The sequence below is a fragment of the Marmota flaviventris genome, chromosome X (assembly GCF_047511675.1).
Source record: "Marmota flaviventris isolate mMarFla1 chromosome X, mMarFla1.hap1, whole genome shotgun sequence".
NCBI lineage: Eukaryota > Metazoa > Chordata > Mammalia > Rodentia > Sciuridae > Marmota > Marmota flaviventris.
Genome location: NC_092518.1, coordinates 103,564,251 through 103,583,380, shown reverse-complemented (window position 1 = coordinate 103,583,380; position 19,130 = coordinate 103,564,251). Strand labels below are relative to the sequence as shown.

Here is a 19,130-nt window from a genome sequence, read left to right as displayed (position 1 = left end):
AAGTATGTAGGAGGATGTGTGTAGGTTATATGCAAATACTACACCATTTTATAAAAAGGGCTTAAACAAACTCAAATTTTGGTATCTGTTGCTGGTCCTGGAACCAATCCTATGAGAATATCAATACTAAGGGAAGACTGTACTTTCTAAATATAAGACATTGTGTAAGGGCACATATTAACTCATTAAATCAGGATAGCTTAAAATGCCAGCATTCGAGTTTGTGTTGTTGTTCACATTTGTATGAAAAGCTGAACCCTGAACAGAAGGTTTCAGGTTATGTATATCTGTCCTACTTCTTGCTAGAATTAATTAGTCATTGGGGACCTTTATTTCTACCTTCTCAGAAGCAATTGTTTTCCTCATAATATTTCTGTGAGGGGATATATCTGTATACATATCGTAGCAAATGGAAATGAGCAATAGGGGATAGCTACAGATAAGGGAAAATGAACCACCAATAGTTCTCAAAATAAGAGCTATTATATAATTGGATAAAAACAAGTTCTGCTTTGTAATCAGATTACTGATATATAACATCTGATATGTAGATGAGAGGTATGTTGTAATTTCATATCTGAACTTGGTATCTTGAGTCTAAAGTATTTTTCTCTATAAAATATGTGCTGAGTAATTGAAAATTATATTAGACAATTATATTTTAGAAAGGATTACAAAATTTTTCTTTTTCTTACATTCTAATAATTCCTCTGTTATATGACTAGTGAGTCACTGTTAAAAATGTCAGGTAGGCTAGGGTGTTGCTCAGTGGTAGAGCATTGCCTAGCATGCATGAGGCCCTGGGTTCCATTTCCAGCACTGTAAAATTAAAAAGAAGAAAGTGTATAAGTGTCTAAACTTGTTTTCTTCAGGCTGGGGGTGAAGCTCAGTGGTAGAGTACTTGCCTAATTTGTGAGGCCCTGGGTTCCATCCTTAGCAACATACATACATACACACACACACACACATACACACACACCAAAAAAAAAAAAAAAAAACTTATCCTCTTCAGTATGGTAGGAGCAGACCTCCTTAGATATATTCTGTTATCTCATAGAAGTTATGGTTAATAAAAATGAGGAAAGTAATATTTGGGATCATTCCCTTTTGAGTGATACATCTGACCACTGTGGTAGGCTCTTTAATGGAAAATGGCTTCTTCTGATCTTACATGGAAATGTTTAATATTAATAATTATAATATTTGTTTTGCCCTGTAGGCTATTTTAAAATAGAATCCAGCCAGGCAAGGTAGTGAATACCTATAATCCCAGCTATCCTAGAGGCTGAAGCAGGAGGATCACAAAAGTTTGAGGCCAGCCTGCACAATTCAGCAAGATCCTTTCTCCAAATGAAAAAATAAAAATGGCTAGGAATGTAGCACAGTGGTAGAGCATTCTGTGTTCAATCTCTAATTTCACACACACACACACACACACACACACACACACACACAGGGATAATTAGAACAAATAAAACAAAAACAGGGCTGGGGACATAGCTCAGTTGGTAGAGTGCTTGCCTCGCATGCACAAGGCCCTGGGTTCAATCCCCAATACCATACACACACACACACACAAAAAAAAAAAGTCTAGGAGTGTAGTTTAGTGGTAGGGCATATGCCTAGTATGCACAAGACCTTAGTTCCATTTCTAGTACTGCAAAAAAACAAAAACAACAACAACAAAAAAAAAAACACTAATAACATTAAATTAAAATCTTAAAATGTAGTAACAATTCCAGCTATCTGGGTAACTGAGGTAAGAGATCACAAGTTCAAGGCCTACCTGGGCAACTTAGCAAGACCCTACCTGTAAATAAAATTTTAAAAAAGGTCTGAGGATATAGCTCACTGATAGAGCTTGCCTAGCATGCATGGGCCATGAGTTCAATTCCAAGCACCAACACCAAAAGAAAAAAAATGTAATAGCAAGAAGAAAAATAAATAAAATTATCAAACAAACAAAAGAGAATAGCAGGCCTGGGGATATAGCTCAGTTGGTAGAGTGCTTGCTTTGCATGCATCAAGGCCAAGGGTTCAATCCCCAGTGAGAGAGAGAGAGAGAGAGAGAGAGAGAGAGAGAGAGAGAGAGAGAGAGAGAGAAGCAGTAGAAAGGGAAGAATAGAGCTGGAGTGATTGAAAGGCAGAGAGTCCAGTAAGAGACTGTCATGATCTGGGATAGAAGTGGTGTGGACTCTGAAATCAAGATGAATCACATTGTTATCCAAGAACCACATAACTACTCTGGTAGTCCACAAGTTGGAAATTAAATGAAGAGAAAAAGAGTTTTGCCACTTTGAGTTCTCTTTGCTTAGTTGCAGTTTATTATACTAGCCCAGGTCTAATCCATGGTAGCCTCTTCTCTGTATTACTACTATCACTTTTCTTCTGTAGATATTAACTTTACCTGTAGACAGTTGTGATATGTTGATTAATTGGATGTTCTCTTTCAAACAGAAAAATGAAAACCGATTCTATCTGAAGGAAGTGAATGTCAGCTTGAATTTGGCTAATGGCTCTGGTAAGCAAAGCATTGGTCTAAGGGAGAAGAGTGTGAGTTATATTGAAGGACTAGAAACTATACACGTCTTATTATCAAAGAGTGCCTTATTCAGTGGAACCTTGTAAAAAGTATACCTTGACCACCACTTAAAATATGTAACTTTGAATATTTGAGTTGTGATATTCTATATGTTGCTATATCTCATCTTTTCAAACATGGTAGTTAATAGTTAAGGATGCAAATGATTTTTAAGCTGTAGAAACATCTATAGAAAGATGAGGGAGGTAGTTTATGACTGTAATCCCAGCTATTCATGTGGCTGAGTCAGTAATATTGCAAGCTTAAGGCCAACTTGGGCAACTTAATAAGACCTCTGTCAAAATAAAAGAGAAAGGGCTAAGGGTTGGGGAGGTAGCTCAGTGGTAGAGCACTTGCCTGGCATATCTGAGGCCCTAGGTTAAAACCTCAGTACTGCCAAAAGAAAAAAAAAGTAGTGGTGGTAAGACTTGCTTTTCGTTGGTAGACCATGTTTCCTAAGCTCCCATACTTTACTAAAAAACACTGAGAACTGTCCATTTTTGATGTTGATAGGATAAGAAATTACTAACCTGTATTTTTTTTCCTGGAAAGTTTTCAGCATTGCAAATAACAACCTTAGCTACTGGGATGCTCCTCTGGGAAGTTCTTATATGTGCCACAAAGAGCAGACTGTTTCAGTATCTAGAACATTTCAGATAAATACCTTTGAATTAAGAGTTCAGCCTTTCAATGTGATGGAAGGAAAGTATTCTACAGGTAAGAATCAAGCAAGTTTTATTAATAATTATGTTCTTACATTGACTGATAGGTGGCTTTTTCTTTGAGTCATGGAAATTTATATATTTAAATAGAGAAATACGAACTCTCCTCTTGACTCTACGATGTAGAGTTCTTATGGCAATGGACAAGTTGTGTAACTATATTTGGCCCATCATTTTGCTCAAGCCAAATGTTTTTATGATCTGAAAACTATTTAGAGCTTTAAGTGAGCTTACTTAAAATATAGTTGCGTCTTGGTTTCAGTTTGGAGGGGATGGTACCTTGGAGCAGCAGCTTTGAGTATCTTATCTGCCTTCTTGGGGCCATCTTCTCATTGGAAACATTTTCCTACCTGAATGAAAGCAGTTTGGTCTGATCTCAAGAAACAAAAATAAAGAGGGATAGCGAAGCCTCAAATATTGCGAACTATGTTATTAGCAGCCAGAATTATCTGACAAGTCCTCAAAGCATGTACCAGTGCAAATGAGGCTTTTTGAAAATCAACTCAGGGCTAATGATGGCATTTATAAGATTTTTGATGAAAGTTCTTTGAAGGACTTTCATTATAACATGTTCATGTGAATGTGAAAGATGTATTTGGCATTCACAAGATGAAAATTTGCATAAAGAAAACAAAGTACACAAAATTCCTTAAGTAACTTGTCCTTTTAAACCAATTACTTAAAATTGGAGGTTTGTGCATCACAGATTTGCTGAGCAGAGCTATTCCAGTCATCCATATCCTTTTAAACAATTAATTCTATGGTTTAGAAGGAAATGTAGAAGCAATGTTTAAAAGTGAATATGCTGGCTAGGGATGTGGTTCAGTGGTTAAGCACCCCTGGGTTCAATCCCTGAAACAAACAAACAAACAAAAAGTGAATATGCTGTGAGCCATTCAACTACTTCTTCAAAGGTGATGAATACCTCGTCAATAAATGGGCTTTTCACCCTACCATTCTTGTGAGTAGGGATGTTAATCACAACTTTAAGAGTTATTTTTAAGAATTCATTTTTTCTTTTGTTGGTTTTACTTATGTACTTCATTTTTTCATCCTTTAGTAGCTTTATTTATGGAGTCTTAATCTAGCTCCCCTATATCTTCACTATAATTTTAGATCCAGATTTGTGTTTAGAATTTAAAATCTTTTTCAGTGTTATTATCAGTTAAGGTCTATTTATCTAGTCAGTTATAATATAGATGAGCTGTTCTTTTTCTTTAAATTTCTGGGTTTTATGTGCATAGAATTTAAAATGTCACCCAAAGAAGTATATAGCATTTAATACTATTAAATGCATAATCTATCTGTGGAACTAGGTTCTTGGCTATGGGTACCTATAAATACAGCACATAGGTAATACTTGAGTGTATATGGGGAGGAAATAGAATTGCAATAAGGTAGAAGAGTGTTGATTGGATTTTATTGGATCAGACTATTCTCCAGAAATAGAAAAATAGTCCCTGTAGGCTGCTAGCCTGGACCAAATTGATAAGAAAGGTAGTAACCACACTCAGGTTAGTAAGAGGTCCCAGTTTCTTGACTCATGTAGCCACTAAAATCATATAGTCTCAATCAGAGATCTGAAAACTTTTTCTTAAAAGATCCAGACAGTATTTTTTAGGCTTTGGGGCCACATTGTCTTTGTCGCAACTATTCAATCTGTCATTATAACATGAAGACAGCCATAGGTAATACATAAACAGATGAGTGTGACTGTGCTCCAATAACGCTTTTGTAATGGACACTGAAATTTGAATTTCATGCAACTTTCATGTGTCACAGAATATATGTCTCTCCCACAACCATTTAGAATTATAAATATGATTTTTAGCTCTTGGGCCAGATTTGGCCATGAACTGTAGTTGACTGACCCAAGTATAGAGGAACTCTAAAGCCAGCCTGGTTCTTCTAATCTTGTAATACCCTGCTATCCTGTTTCCCCCAGAGACAATCACAGTACCACTGGGAGTCTAATCTGGCTATGTAGAAATAGGCTAAATTAGCTCTCTTAATTTCTGATTAAGTGATACTCCTGTTTTGGAAAGAACTTGGAATGTAAACAAATACACAACCATACACACACGTATGTATACCGTGTAATCCAGTGTGTGTGTTCATAGACATAAATGAATTTATACATATTCATGTGTATGAATTCATATATACACATGAGCATAAATATAAATATAAGAAGACAAGTTTTAGGATTTTAGTTTTAGAATAGCCCCTAATTTTCTGTAGCTTTATCATAAAAATATACCTGTCATAATTAAAATTGATTTTGTAAGCATTTCTGACTTTTGAATCAACATCTTTTACTTTTGAACATTCTTTTTTTGATTATACTCATTATTTGTTACACACTTTTTCTCACCTACAGCCCAGGAATGTTCGCTGGATGATGACACCATTCTAATACCAATTATAGTTGGTGCTGGTCTTTCAGGCTTGATTATCGTTATAGTGATTGCTTACCTAATTGGCAGAAGAAAAAGTTATGCTGGATATCAGACTCTGTAACACTAATCCACATGTGATCTCTGTTATCAAACAATAAAGCAAGTACAAGTTCCAACCTGCAATACTGTTCAATTTAAGGTATATTTAGTTGTAGTCCTGCTCTTAGAATGGGTGGTATGAGAGATTTTTGAACTTAAACAAAAAAATCCTATAAACTATAAATTAGCCATGTGATATTGGTTTCCCAACCAAGGAATAGTTATTTCTATAGTAAAAGACACATGCAAAATCACCTGTATTATAGGTTCTATTTTACTGTCTTGAATTAGATTTCAGTGTTTTCACTTACGTATATCTGACTAGAAATATACAGCTTAGGAAAAACAATTTTTGAAACGATATCTTTTCCTTGCATGAGGTTGAGTTGGGACAACATATTCTATAGTGGATTTGTACTTGCTCCTTTTGCTTTTTTTTTGTGATTTCGTTTGCAGGTTAACTTAGCTACTTTGGCATTGCTGCATTATTTGATCCATGAAAGAGATGCTAGTAGATTTGAACAGGGCCTAGTATATTATGTTCTTACAAATGAATGCTTTTCTCATGCTTTTTGAATACATTTGTACTTAATGTGGCTGTAATGACAAAAGACATAAAAGCTTTTTCAATTTTAGAATAGGTGTTAATCTTATTGTTTAATGCTTTTTTTGTTTTCAAAAAACTGGACGTTTCAATCTTTTAAATTGCAAGATGCAAGACTATTCCAACTGGGCATTTCAATCTATTTTTTAGGTGCTTTAAAGATAATTGCTAGGCAGTGCCAATTGAGGGCATTAGTCTTTTGTACCCGTAAATTGGCCTCTACATGTAGTACTAAAATTAATGTAGATTTCGCTTTAACCTTCCAGTCTTCCTTGTTGGTGGTAATGTATTTTATTCTTTTCTTTTTCTCAAAGAAGAAATGCCAGTATGTCCTAGAACCTAGATCAAGTGCACTTACACTTAGAAAATAACTTGTACTCAACCCAAAAGTCTTGGTCTTCCCTCAGTCTATTAAAAAGTTATTCATTTCTAGTTTGCATTGATTGCTACAACATTTAGTAATTTGGCTTTTACATTTAAATGGTTCTGTGTTAATCAAAACTTACATTGTTATTGTTCATTATGGTAGAATCATTATTAATTCATATACTTTGTATTCAGTTTTGTGATGGGAGAGATGTACCAATTGTCTATTTACTGTGCATCACCTAATGCTTATGTAAGAAAGCAAACTTTTTCAGCATATATAGTTAACACATCAAGTATTCCTTGCAGATTCTGCACGCACGTGCGTGAGCACGCTCACATACACACACACACAACACACACACACACACACACATTGGTATGGCTGAGCAAATTATTTTTAAAAATATCAATGTGCAGCCACATGTGCAAGGTTCCTGTGGTTATTTGGGGAGGGCAGATTATATGCCTCCCCATCAGTAGGAAATGAAGAGCTAGTACTGGGGATACTATTCAATGTTGGAGTGCCTGCCTGCATGCACAGGGCCCTGGGTTCTACACACAGTACTGCAAAGACAAAAACTATCTGGGTTCCAAAATTTTGATGTTGAATACATCAGTACATACATGCACGCATATATAGATAATTGCATGTTAGCATGTTTATGTCTGTAACTGTCATTAGAATGATAAATAATTTCTCTCACTTAAATTTGCTGTCTGTTTAGCCTGAAAATCTTACTGGCTCAGAATCAGATTCCTGATTGACTTAACCCCTCTCCTAGAGCTACTTTGAGCTGAATTGCCAGCTTAAATTGCTTCCTAAAGACTAAATCTGATTTTTAAAAATTATTTTTTTTATTTGAAATATGTTTTAGTATAAAATTGTTAATCTTATAAGACTGGATAATACTTTTAAGAATGTGGGCCTTAGAGATTTTTCATGAGTCAAAACAGCAGTTTTAAAAACAAAAGCAAAAACAAAAACTTAGAAGCACAAGTGGGTGGCATTGGCTTAATGCTGTTAATGTTTCTAAAAGTTTCTACCTTTAGATTATATATCTGATTCATATTAAAATACCTCTAATAAGCACTGTTTTATATAAAATCTGACTTAAGTGAATATTTTTGTATTCTACATGGGCCAGTTTATATTCTGCTATTTACACTATGATTTCCTATAGCCACACGTTCTCTGTATTTTTTGTAGTGTTGTTGTTTTGTTTTACTGAGTTTGCACCTTGATGCTAAAATTCTATTTGGTTTGGGGTGTTTTTCATGTTAAAGCATTTGTATAAAGAAACTGGTCCATGTAAATACTTTCCATGTTTTTTTCCTCAATGTTTAAACCACTAGTTATTGTATGGTATCTCTCTTTAGATATTTGCCTGTTTGCTCAACATTGCTTCTAAAACAATAAAGATTCTTTTATTTCTTAAGTAAATTTGCTCACATTTTTTCCTGTTGGTTAAAGTCAAGATTTTGTATACTACACAATCGCAATTTCTTTCAAAAGAAAAATCTTTGTAAATGCTTAGAAGTAGAAATATTCTGTGTAGTATTCTCTGGAAGAAGGGGCATACATAGGCGTTGAAAGATGCTAAACTGGCTACAGAATAAGAATTACCTGGGAATTGTGTTTTTAGTAAAAACACATACTTTATTACAAATACACTTCCCAGGTTTTCCCAGACTCCAACCCTAGAGTATGTCACTTAGCAGATCTGGGATGAGGGGTGTGTGTGTGTGTGTGTGTTTGTGTGTGTGTGTGCGTGCGCGTGCACATTTCCCTGCTGAATCTGATGCATAGTCAGAGAGGGACCCAGAAATCTAGAATATTTATTTCATAGTAAAAGCTTCAGAGTATCTCTTCCTACACTTCTCAATTCCTAAAGTGAGACCAATATTTCATATCTGTACATAGCAGCTTTTCATAGCAGCTATCCAAAGTGAGCTATTGATCTGAACCGAAGTAGGATTGTGTGCAATCCATCTCTTAACTCATCTTAAAATACTTCAATCTTCCAATTTCCAAATAGTTTCCTGGTCACTGTAGTAATCACACAAGAAAACTAAGCTGGTAATTTTTCTCTGGGTTACCCAGTTAAGCCATATGAATGCTGTGAGTCATGGCTCCCAATACTGCTATTAGCTACCATGTGATTTTGGCCAGGTTGCTTCACTCCTGGGATCTCAATTTTCTTCATTTAGGGATTGGGGCTTTAAAATCCTGCTACTCTTATTTCTTTGAGTGATAATTTCCATTTCAAAGAAGATAAATATACATTTGAGTATTTTTAGAAGGAATCTGATAAGAAGTGACTTGTTATGTATCAAGATCATACTCTACATTCAATAAAGTATTAACCCCTCAGTGTATAGTGCACCTATCTTATTTCCTGCATTTTTTTCCAGGAGGAATTCTTATAAGATTCAGATTTGTTTTTCTTTCTTTTGGTACTGGGAATTGAACTCAGGGGCACTTTACCACTGATATACATCCCCCAGCCTTTTTTATTTTTTATTTTGAGACAATGTCTAAGATGCTTAGAGACTCGCCAAGTTACTAAGGTTGGCCTCATTTTAACTTAGCCACACAAGAGTTAGGTTTTTAAGATTAATATCATTTCATCTGATTTTTAAAGTTAGATAATGTCAAATTTTCTTGCATTCGTCTGTCTTACTCATCTCCTTTTAGCTACCATGTCTTACCTTGGTAGCTAATTTTCTGCATCAATAACTGTTTTATGTTGTCTTTGAAAAGTGTAGACATGCATAAGTGGTAGAAGCTTTAAGTACCCTTTCAGCTTTATGTGATTTACTTTGGTTTGAGTATTGATCTAAAAGGTATATAACAAATATATGTCGCATAAGAATGTGAGTCTTAGAGTAGATTCTTAGTGTGTGGTGCTGGGGATTGAACCCTTGGCCTTGGTGCATGCAAGGCAAACACTCTACCAACTGAGCTATATCCCCAGCCCCTCAACTGCTTTTTAAGGGAGTTTTACATTTTGTCATAAATGTATATCTCAGCTTTCCAATTCTTATGCTGAAAATTTTATTTGAAAAATTTCTGAACAGAACATTGAAGATTAACTGTTTATAATCTACTGTTTCAATGAAAGTTTTCATTGAAATTTCATTGGTCATGAAACTTTTTTAGTCTTAAAAAAATATTCATTGCTTCTGGCTATTAAACTCCTCCACAGATGTACTTTTCCTTTCCCCAGAAATATTTTCGGCAAATAGGTCAGGTCGAAATGACTTTTGGAATGAGAGTTTTCTTTTTTCAGGATACAATCCTATTAAATTACTGTTTTCCCAAAATTTCTTTCCATTACCTAAAGAATTTTTAAAGATTGAATTCATAAAATCAATAGTTATTATAAATTAATATTTCACACACTAATTGAGAGCATTTTAAGTAAGTGACAGCATCTGGAAAGATCTTTGTATTAGCGGAATTGCCTTTTTGATCTACTCTGGGAATATTTGTCTTACATGAAAGCCTTATTGGCAGTATTTATGAAAGTCGTTTCAGTACTAGGTCAAATACCCAATTTGGGAAAGAGAGGACTGTGAGTCTGTTGCCAGAATAAGAAATTAATCTACTAATGAATTTTTTAAAATCCAAGAGATATTAAATTCAAAGCATAATACTTTATGATACGTGTCACCTAATAGTTTATAGGCTGAATGGTAATTTGGGAAATTGAAGGGGTGGCACTCACTGAGGACTCTTAACATCATCTATTCACAACTCACATCTGGCAACCTCAGCTATCTGGATTCTTAACAGAACCAAGTTAAAAAACATCATTGAGCTGGCAGCCAAAGTCAATGTCAAAAAGTCCATAAACTCCGAGGTTGCATCTTGTTCCCAGTTACTGTCCCAGAGGGTTACAGGAAAAGAAAAAGAAAAAAAAAAAAAAAAAGGCTGGCACATTTCTTGAATGCAGGCAAACTCAGAATTGCCTTTAGCCTATTCATTCTTATTTTTGACCCAATTCAAATAAACTTAATTGCCTGATTTATCAATCCCTGGTAGATTGCAAGCTAGGAAGAGAACTAGGGCAGTAAGAGGCAAGGAAATGGGAAATAGAAGTGTCAGTTTAACATGTGAGCTCTCTTCTTCCCTTTCCAAGTGTGTGTCCATTTGTGTACTATTCCTTCCTCTCTCTAGTATCACTGTAGGTTTTCTTGATTAATACTTCTGAAATACCATTCCTCCTGCCTCCTAGGAGACCTTATACCAGTCAGCATCTTCAACGTATCATGTGCTAATAGCTCTTTAAACATTTGTCTCATCCTATAAACATGTAAGTCTCTTCCACTCACCTGCCATCTTTTCTTGTCTTTGTTCTAACTACCTCTATATTGCTTCTCTTTTCTTAAATCATTTTTAACTCCTTGAAATGAGCATATGTTCCTTATCCCATGTTCTCGATTTCCTAACCAATCACTTCCCGTTTACTTGTAAATCTTTGGCAATTTGACTCATACCCTTCGACTGTCTATATTCCTAGATTCAATGGACATTTTTCAGACTTCTCTTAAGACTTTGCTATTCTCCTATGCTAATTGAAACTCTCCCTTTCCTTCACTTCAGTGGCACTATTTTCTACCTGTCTTTTCTACTTCTTTTTCCTACTCTGGTCTATCTCTCAAATATGAGTGTTCCCAAGGGTTTTGTCTCTGGACCTCTTTTTATTTGACTTGCTCTCACTGAGAAATTTTGTTGTACATGGTTTTAACTACCACTTGTCATATAACCACTTGGTTTGAACACAGGCATAAATCCAAAATGGAGTGACTCTCTAGCTTATCCTCTCCCAACCCTCCCCCATCAAATAACTACAAATATAACAATACTGAAATTGTTCAGTATTGTTCTTGAATTATTACCATGATGAATGGCACCAGCATGAACATAATTACTTAAGTGTGGAATTGGAAACTATCCTATTAGCACCTCCTCCTACACCCTCTACATCCATTTGGTCAATTTTGCCTTCTAATTGAATCTCCAGTCTGTCCTTTCTGCATCTTCACTTCATTAACCTAGTTCAGGGACATAATATTGGTCACTTAGACTCTAGTAATAGAGGTGCCGCCTAACTTAACTACCTCTAGGCTTCCTTCTGCCATACCTTCTGAAACAAAAATATCCTGCTTAAAATCTTGATGCTGATATTTTTTTTTTTCTATCAGGATAAGGCCAAACTATCTAGGAGTATACCGTGATCTTATAAGTTGGTTCTGATACATTTTTCTGCCTCCTGCCCAGTTGATCCATTGTTCTAGCTATGTCAGCTTGCTTGTTGCCCCTGAAGTGCCAAGTGTTCTTGTCCTCCATATTTTTGTCTGTGCTGATTCTTATGCCTGGAATATCTTTATATCTTTATCTCATTACCTGTATGGGTAATTCATATCCATCCTTAAAAACTCAGCTCAATTGTCACCTTTTAAAAAGTGTGTCTTGTGTAACAAGGCTGAATTGAGTGTGCCTTTGAAACACTTCCATTGAAACTTTGTGTATTGCTTGCCCCAACCACAGCATATTTTGAAATTATAACCACTTACTTCCTTGCCTGAGTCTCACACTAGACTGAGCTTCTTGAAGCCAACAAGTATGCCACTAGGGCCAGTTTTTATCTTTCCTCCTTATTTAATGACTCCAGATTTCCATGTATTGAGTTCTGTGTCTCTTTTGTATAGTTGTCATTAGTTAATACTTAATAATATACAGTATTCCAAGCACTGTGCTTCTTTAACATCATAACATTTTGTCTCTGAAGCTCACAGCCTGATCATCAAGGAAAGGTTAATTATATTTATTCACTATCTTCTGTTTAAGAAATCTGAGAAAAATGTGATCATTTTTGTATACATTTCACCCAAAATGACTACATTTTTTTTGTTATGTAAAAGTGTATGGTTTGGTTATTTGGGAAGTCACTTCTGTGGAACATCTCATTTGCTAATAATATAATGCCAGTGACTTGTTATCTTAATGTGAAAAACAAAATGTGTGTGCTGGGAAGTACTGTCATTTTAACTTAAAATGGACAGATTTGAAAATTTGTCATTGTTTCTGTTCTCAATTGTCCTTTCTCCACATCTAGCTCAAGACTGCAGTGCAGATGACGACAACTTCCTTGTGCCCATAGCGGTGGGAGCAGCCTTGGCAGGAGTACTTATTCTAGTGTTGCTGGCTTATTTTATTGGTCTCAAGCGTCATCATGCTGGATATGAGCAATTTTAGAACCTGCAATCTGATTGATTATATAAAAATACGTGCAAATAATAAGGATTTGTTGCCTCTTGGTATATGAAACACTTTTCTTCTTAAAAATGATATATTGAAACCTTAATTCCTAAATCATTCCCAGTATTTTAAGATCAGTCTTTATTAATAAAACTGCTCTCTCTCTCTCTGATTAGCTTAAAATAAAAAAAAAATGTTTTATTTACTGGTTCTGAGGACAAATTTGTTAAAAAGAACATTGGTGTGCAATGTTTTAAGAAGCTTTGCCTAAATTTTGATCCTAACCTAAGATACCTGAAACTTATTAACATGGCCATTATAAAAACAAAATATGTAGTGTGTTTTAGTGGAATTAATAAATATTGTTTCACTACTGGTGTTCTGTTTCAATGTATGAGAACTATCCTGATTTAAACTCATCACTGTGCCTTTGCATATAGTTCATTAAGTAAATGTTGATGTGGCATAAATGCCCATCACATATGCTTGAACTCGATTTTCAGTGGAATGAAGCAAACACTGTCCTTAGGGCCATCCACATTTTTAAGGTTATGCAACTTTTACTGATTTTTTTTTTTTTGAGTTCCAGTAAAGAATTAAATCAGTGCTGGGTGGTAGTGTACACCTGTAATTCCAGCAGCTTGGGAGACTGAGGCAAGGGGATTGCAAGGTCAGCCTCAGCAAATTAGAGAGACCCTGTCTCAAAATTTAAAAAAAAATGAAATCAGTATCTCAGGTTTGTGATTTTTTTCCCCTAGGTAAAAAACAGACCCAAGAGGCTACCACAGAACTTAACCTGGCTCCAGAATTAGAGTTTTTTTTTTAATACTTATTTTTCAGCAATATAGACTGAAAACATTCAAGTATATTTAACTACTTGCCTTTTATTCCTTGTATTTTGCTCCTCTTTGGATGCCTGATTAGCATTGAAAGATAGAAATATTCTATGAACTAATTAGGACAGATTGTGTTGTGTTTTTCTACCTCATCTTGTTGATCTCTAGAGCATTAAAATCTATTTAGTGTTGTCATCAGATTGGTACTTATGAAATGTAAGCTAACAGCAATCTCAGAAGGGAGGCAGTGAAGCATAGCAACTAGGCTCTTGCTTCTTCAAGACAGCCCCCATGGGGCAGAACATAGATGAGGGTATAGAGAGGCTGTTGGCATTAAAATTAGCTAAATAATCAGCCCTTATTGAAACATTTTATGGTATAAGTGGGGCACAGATATTGAATGTATAGATAACTAAGAAGGAAGCTTAATAGATGAGAAGTTTTCACATTGAAGTGAAAGTTTGAAATATATATATAAGCTTATTCAGAGTTTATATAACTTACTGATTAACAATACAGTGTATCTTGGTACCCAGCTTTCAATCCCCAACTGAGGGCTTGCAGTAAAATACAGTAAATCTTTTCAACAAAAGCTAATGTGATTACTGAAATTCACCTTATGTTTTCCAAACCTTTCCAAACTGTTTTTTATGAATGGCAAAACTGTAAGAGGAGGTAAAGTTAAAATTAGAGGAAAAATGCAAGTTATTGCACAATAATAAATCACACCAAATATCACATTTTGTTAATTGCCTTAGAATTATGCTGGAAAGTATCTTAAAGATTATTTACTCTAACAACATAATTTTCTGAAAGGGGAGTGACTTCACTGAAGTTACATATCTAGCAGGCAAAAAAAAACATTGCATTTTGATAAAAACTGCCCCAATGAAATCTTAATTATTCAATAGTGAAACAACTGCTGGTTTAAATTTGAAATAATGAGATCACAGTTGGGCACTTTGAGCTGCTGCAGGATCATTTTGCTTAAGTATTTTTAAAGCATTGAATATTGGCCTTTTCAATAGTACTGTACTGAGACACTCCTATTATGATCTCTGCTTGTTATTACTTCAAACCCTAAACATCTTTGGATGGGATCACAAACATGAGAAGAAAAGAGAAAGGAATGAACACTTGTTGACTGCATGAAGTATATCAGATACTTTAAAATACAATTAGAATGAATTCTTAAATATCTTATAATACCACAATTACTATTTTCCTTTTATAGATGAGGAAAGTGAGGCCTAGTTTAAATAACTTGGCAAAGTCCTTCAGCTAGTACTTGAAGGAGTCAGGATTCAAATTCAGTTTTGCCTAAATTCAGAGCTTGAAATTCAAATTTCACCCACTGCCTTCCTGGTGGTCTCTTTTTTTAAGTGTAGATGATTACTCTTTTCCCTAGTGCCATTAGACAATTAAACCTAAAATCTTTTTATATAGGGCAAGCATAATTCTGTATTTTGGACCTTTTCCCATTTTTCCTTTAACTTCTGCTTTTTTGTATTGAAGAATTTGGTGTGATTTTAGATGATTATAATAAGAGATATAGGGTGATCAGTTGCTATGAAATATTTGGATTGATCTTAAGAAATAAGGATAATGCTATAAAAGACTAACCTGTTATCAGAATGCTTATTTCTTGTTTGCTTGCTTTGCTTAATTACATTCTTTACTAATTTCCTCTCCTTGCTGTCTGTTCTTTTCTAACAGCTGAAGAATGTTCTGCTGACTCTGACCTCAACTTTCTTATTCCTGTTGCAGTGGGTGTGGCCCTTGGCTTCCTTATAATTGTTGTATTTATCTCTTATATGATTGGAAGAAGGAAAAGTCGCACTGGTTATCAGTCTGTATAGTCACTGAGATCTCATGTTTTTTTTTTTTCTTTTTGCAATCAAAAGTTATGTTTCCATAACTCACTTGAATCAAAGTGTGAAATATGATATGTCAAGAACTATGTAATGTTTTGAACAGTCAACAATAAAAAATTAAAAAAAAAAGTTATGTTTCCATTGGCTAAAAGCCAGGAAATGCTTTATAGTAGATTGATTAAGATCTATCTCGGACTAACCTCAGTGAGTTGCCAGCTAATTTGGGCATGAGTAGCAGGTATTTAAGAAAAAAATGTATTAGGACCATTGTTTCTATTTTTCTTTCCTCCTCTTTTGTTAAAATGTAACTGAAAGAAAAATTATGGCTCAGAATATGTCTTTTTAAAGTAAATAATTATTTTAAGCCTCTGGATCCAATTATGAAAGTATTTCTACTGAAGTATAATTTTATATGTTGCAGTTACTTGTATTTTGCTACTTTGATGTTATTTGCAAAATCAAAGCTGTAAGAGAATTTAATGTGCTTCCGGAAATAAATTCAAGAACATAATGAATTCATTTTCATTGGTGACAAACATAAAATTTGGTTCACAATAAGACTTCCTTTCCAATTTTCTAATGAGGATTATTAAAATCTGTGTTTTTCTTTTAGTTTTAAAAGAAGGCTGGTAGTGTAGCTCAGAGGTAGAATACTTGCCTAGCATGAATGAGACCATGGGTTTAATCCCCAGTACTGCAATAATGTATTTAATAGCAAAAATCTGGTGGTTTTCTCTATTACCATTAGTGGCTACTATATTTTAACAAGAATGTCTTTTTTTCCTTCCCTTCTGGAGTTTGAAATATATTGATGATTTCAGATTTGACATTTATGCTGAAGGATGAAGTAAGAATTTCAGCTTTTGTAAGGTGTTAATTTAGAACAGACTATTTTTTAAGGTTATGATTTAGAATTTTTTCCCCTCAGAGCCTTAACTTGTTCAGAAAGTTAATTCATCCTGCACTTAAAAAAAAGCCTTCTGTATACTTTTATCATGTGCCTCCTGTACTTTTCTATTCCCTGTATGAATAAGTTCAAATTGATATTTTTAACACATTGATTTCTTTTTTTCTCACAGCAGCAAGTGCTAATTCTAGAGGCTAGTGGGCCCTGACGTATAATCAGTCAATTGGCCGCCTAGCCAAAGCTGGACTGGGATTTGTTCTGTAAATTTGTTGATCCTGATAAAGACTTATATCCCTGTAGGGAACTCTAATGGCTCTGGCATCTGGAGTAAAATACTAGAGACCACTCATCCCTGTGTCTGTTTGATTGGTTCAGCTGCTGAGTTGCTCTTTTATTCGGAAGCACAGTGATGTGGTTGTGCACTACCCAAATGGCAGCTTTACACACCTGTCCTCAGCATAAGGCAGATGTTTATTTTACCAACCTATTTTATCTCTACAGTGAACTAAAAGCAAAAATTCTTCAAGATCTGCCTTCACTTCAGAAATTTTCAAAATTAAGGTTAAGCCTAAACAAACTGAGTTTAAACCTTAAAGCTAGTTTGTTATTAAATCCAAGGATTAAGTCCCAGTCTACCTCTCAGCACAATGTAGATGCTCACCACTGTATTGCTGCCGATGTAAAAACTCTGCCAATAACTGGAATTACAAATTTTTCTTACAAAGAAAAAGATCATCAACATCCTTCCTTATGGTCTTATCTATTCACACATTTACTCCAGACTGGAGTAGAAAGTCAGATTGCTCAATTACAACTCCTTTCAAATTCTGTAGCTCTGCCTTGCAGATGCAAGTTCTCTGTTTGCTATGGCATATAAGAATGTTTTCTTTTAAAAATGTTCTCCTTTGAAAACATCTGCTTATTTGTTATTCGGTAAAAGGCATTTGGTTAATATAGTACCATAAAGAACAGTGGCTTCATTTCAGTAGATATTTTTTAGATGATTTTCTAAAAGCCAGATTCATTACCCTTGCTAATTCTATGAATGGTATATTCAGATATGTTCAAATTATGAATTCATTTCAAAGTTTTCTATCTTTTAGGTAGGAGACTAGTATCACTGATTATTCATTAGGTATCATGGCTTTTTCTGAGATAATTAGCAAACATATTTAATTCCTTGATAATTAAAATACAGAATATTGGGGCTGGGGATATAGCTCAGTTGATAGAGTGCTTGCCTCATATGCACAAGGCCCTGAATTCAATCAATTCCCAGCACCACACACACACACACACACACACACACACACACACCAAAAAAAAAAAAAACCTAAAATATTTACCAAGGGTTCATTGCTTTAACTCCAATAAAATATAGGAGTCTCAAAATATATGAACTGAGCATTCAATTAGCTTTTCTCACTGAGTTCATTTTTTTGTTAGTACAACAGTGGATCAAACAGCAGGGCTTTAAACTCATGGATAGAATGAATTGTTTTTCACCTAAGCTTCTTTGGGAGAACTGATGTTTGCTGCTACTTAAAGTTTGTACATAGAAATTTAGAGAACTCATTAATACCTGAAAAATAAAGCATATTGTGGTACTCCTGTTTGATCTGATAGTGTGATTTTAGATTGATGTATTAAAGATCATGCATTCCATGTTATTATGGCTAACTCCATTTTAATTCCATATGCTCAGGTTTAAGAGCATAAATTGATTTGTATAATCTAAGTTCCTTAAAAAATCTATTCTCTTGAATTGTCAGTCGGAATCATGATCTCATAGGTCTGCAGCTTACTAAGTCCCATCATTAGGAAGGCAGTAGAACCTCTTGTACAGACATTTCAAATATGGGGGCCTACATGGTCATGAAATTTCCAAGAAAACATTAAAAACAAAATGTGGAAGTCTAATGATTATGAGAGTTTCATGATAAATATACTTTTAGCAATTGTCTATCTGCACTGATGACCTGTACTCTTGCATTTGTGGGACTAGTGACAGGGGTCTCAATAGAAACTGTTTTTCTTGTCTCAGCTCCTTCATTGAATAGTTCACAGCTCTGTGCCTCCCTTTTAAGATTACTGCTTGCAAGAAGAGTGGTTCTGTGTATGTTTCTTGTGAGAGTTACCATGTATCTTAAAAAGTCAATTTGAAGGTTCATCTTTAATTTAAATATGTCTACTTTCTTTTTTTTTTTTTACCTGTTTTATTTTTTTATTTATTTTTTTTTTAATTTTTTATTGTGGGTTGTTCAAAACATTACAAATTTCTTGACATATCATATTCCACACTTTGATTCAAGTGGGTTATGAACTCCCACCTTCACCCCATACCCAGATTGCAGAATCACATCAGTTACACATCCATTGATTTACAAATTGCCATACTAGTGTCTGTTGTGCTCCGCTGCCTTTCCCGTCCTCCACCCTCCCCCCTAAATATGTCTACTTTCTGAATGCAAGTA

The 19,130-nt window shown here is 34.7% G+C and overlaps 1 protein-coding gene across 2 annotated transcripts in view; it reads left to right on the top strand.

Moving 5' to 3' along the window:
• Lamp2 (lysosomal associated membrane protein 2) overlaps nt 1-13,412 on the top strand; it is a 41,260-nt gene extending 27,848 nt beyond the window's left edge. Inside the window, exons 7-9 of one of the 2 annotated variants that reach the window (XM_027931073.2) lie at nt 2,458-2,521; nt 3,134-3,298; nt 12,897-13,412. In XM_027931073.2, coding sequence (XP_027786874.2) covers nt 2,458-2,521; nt 3,134-3,298; nt 12,897-13,036 — 369 coding nt within the window. In that variant the 3' untranslated portion in view covers nt 13,037-13,412. Of the gene's footprint in view, nt 1-2,457; nt 2,522-3,133; nt 3,299-5,683; nt 8,216-12,896 lie in introns of those variants that run through there. The other variant, XM_027931080.2, reaches the window with a different exon arrangement.
• The last annotated feature ends 5,718 nt before the right edge of the window (nt 13,413-19,130 follow it).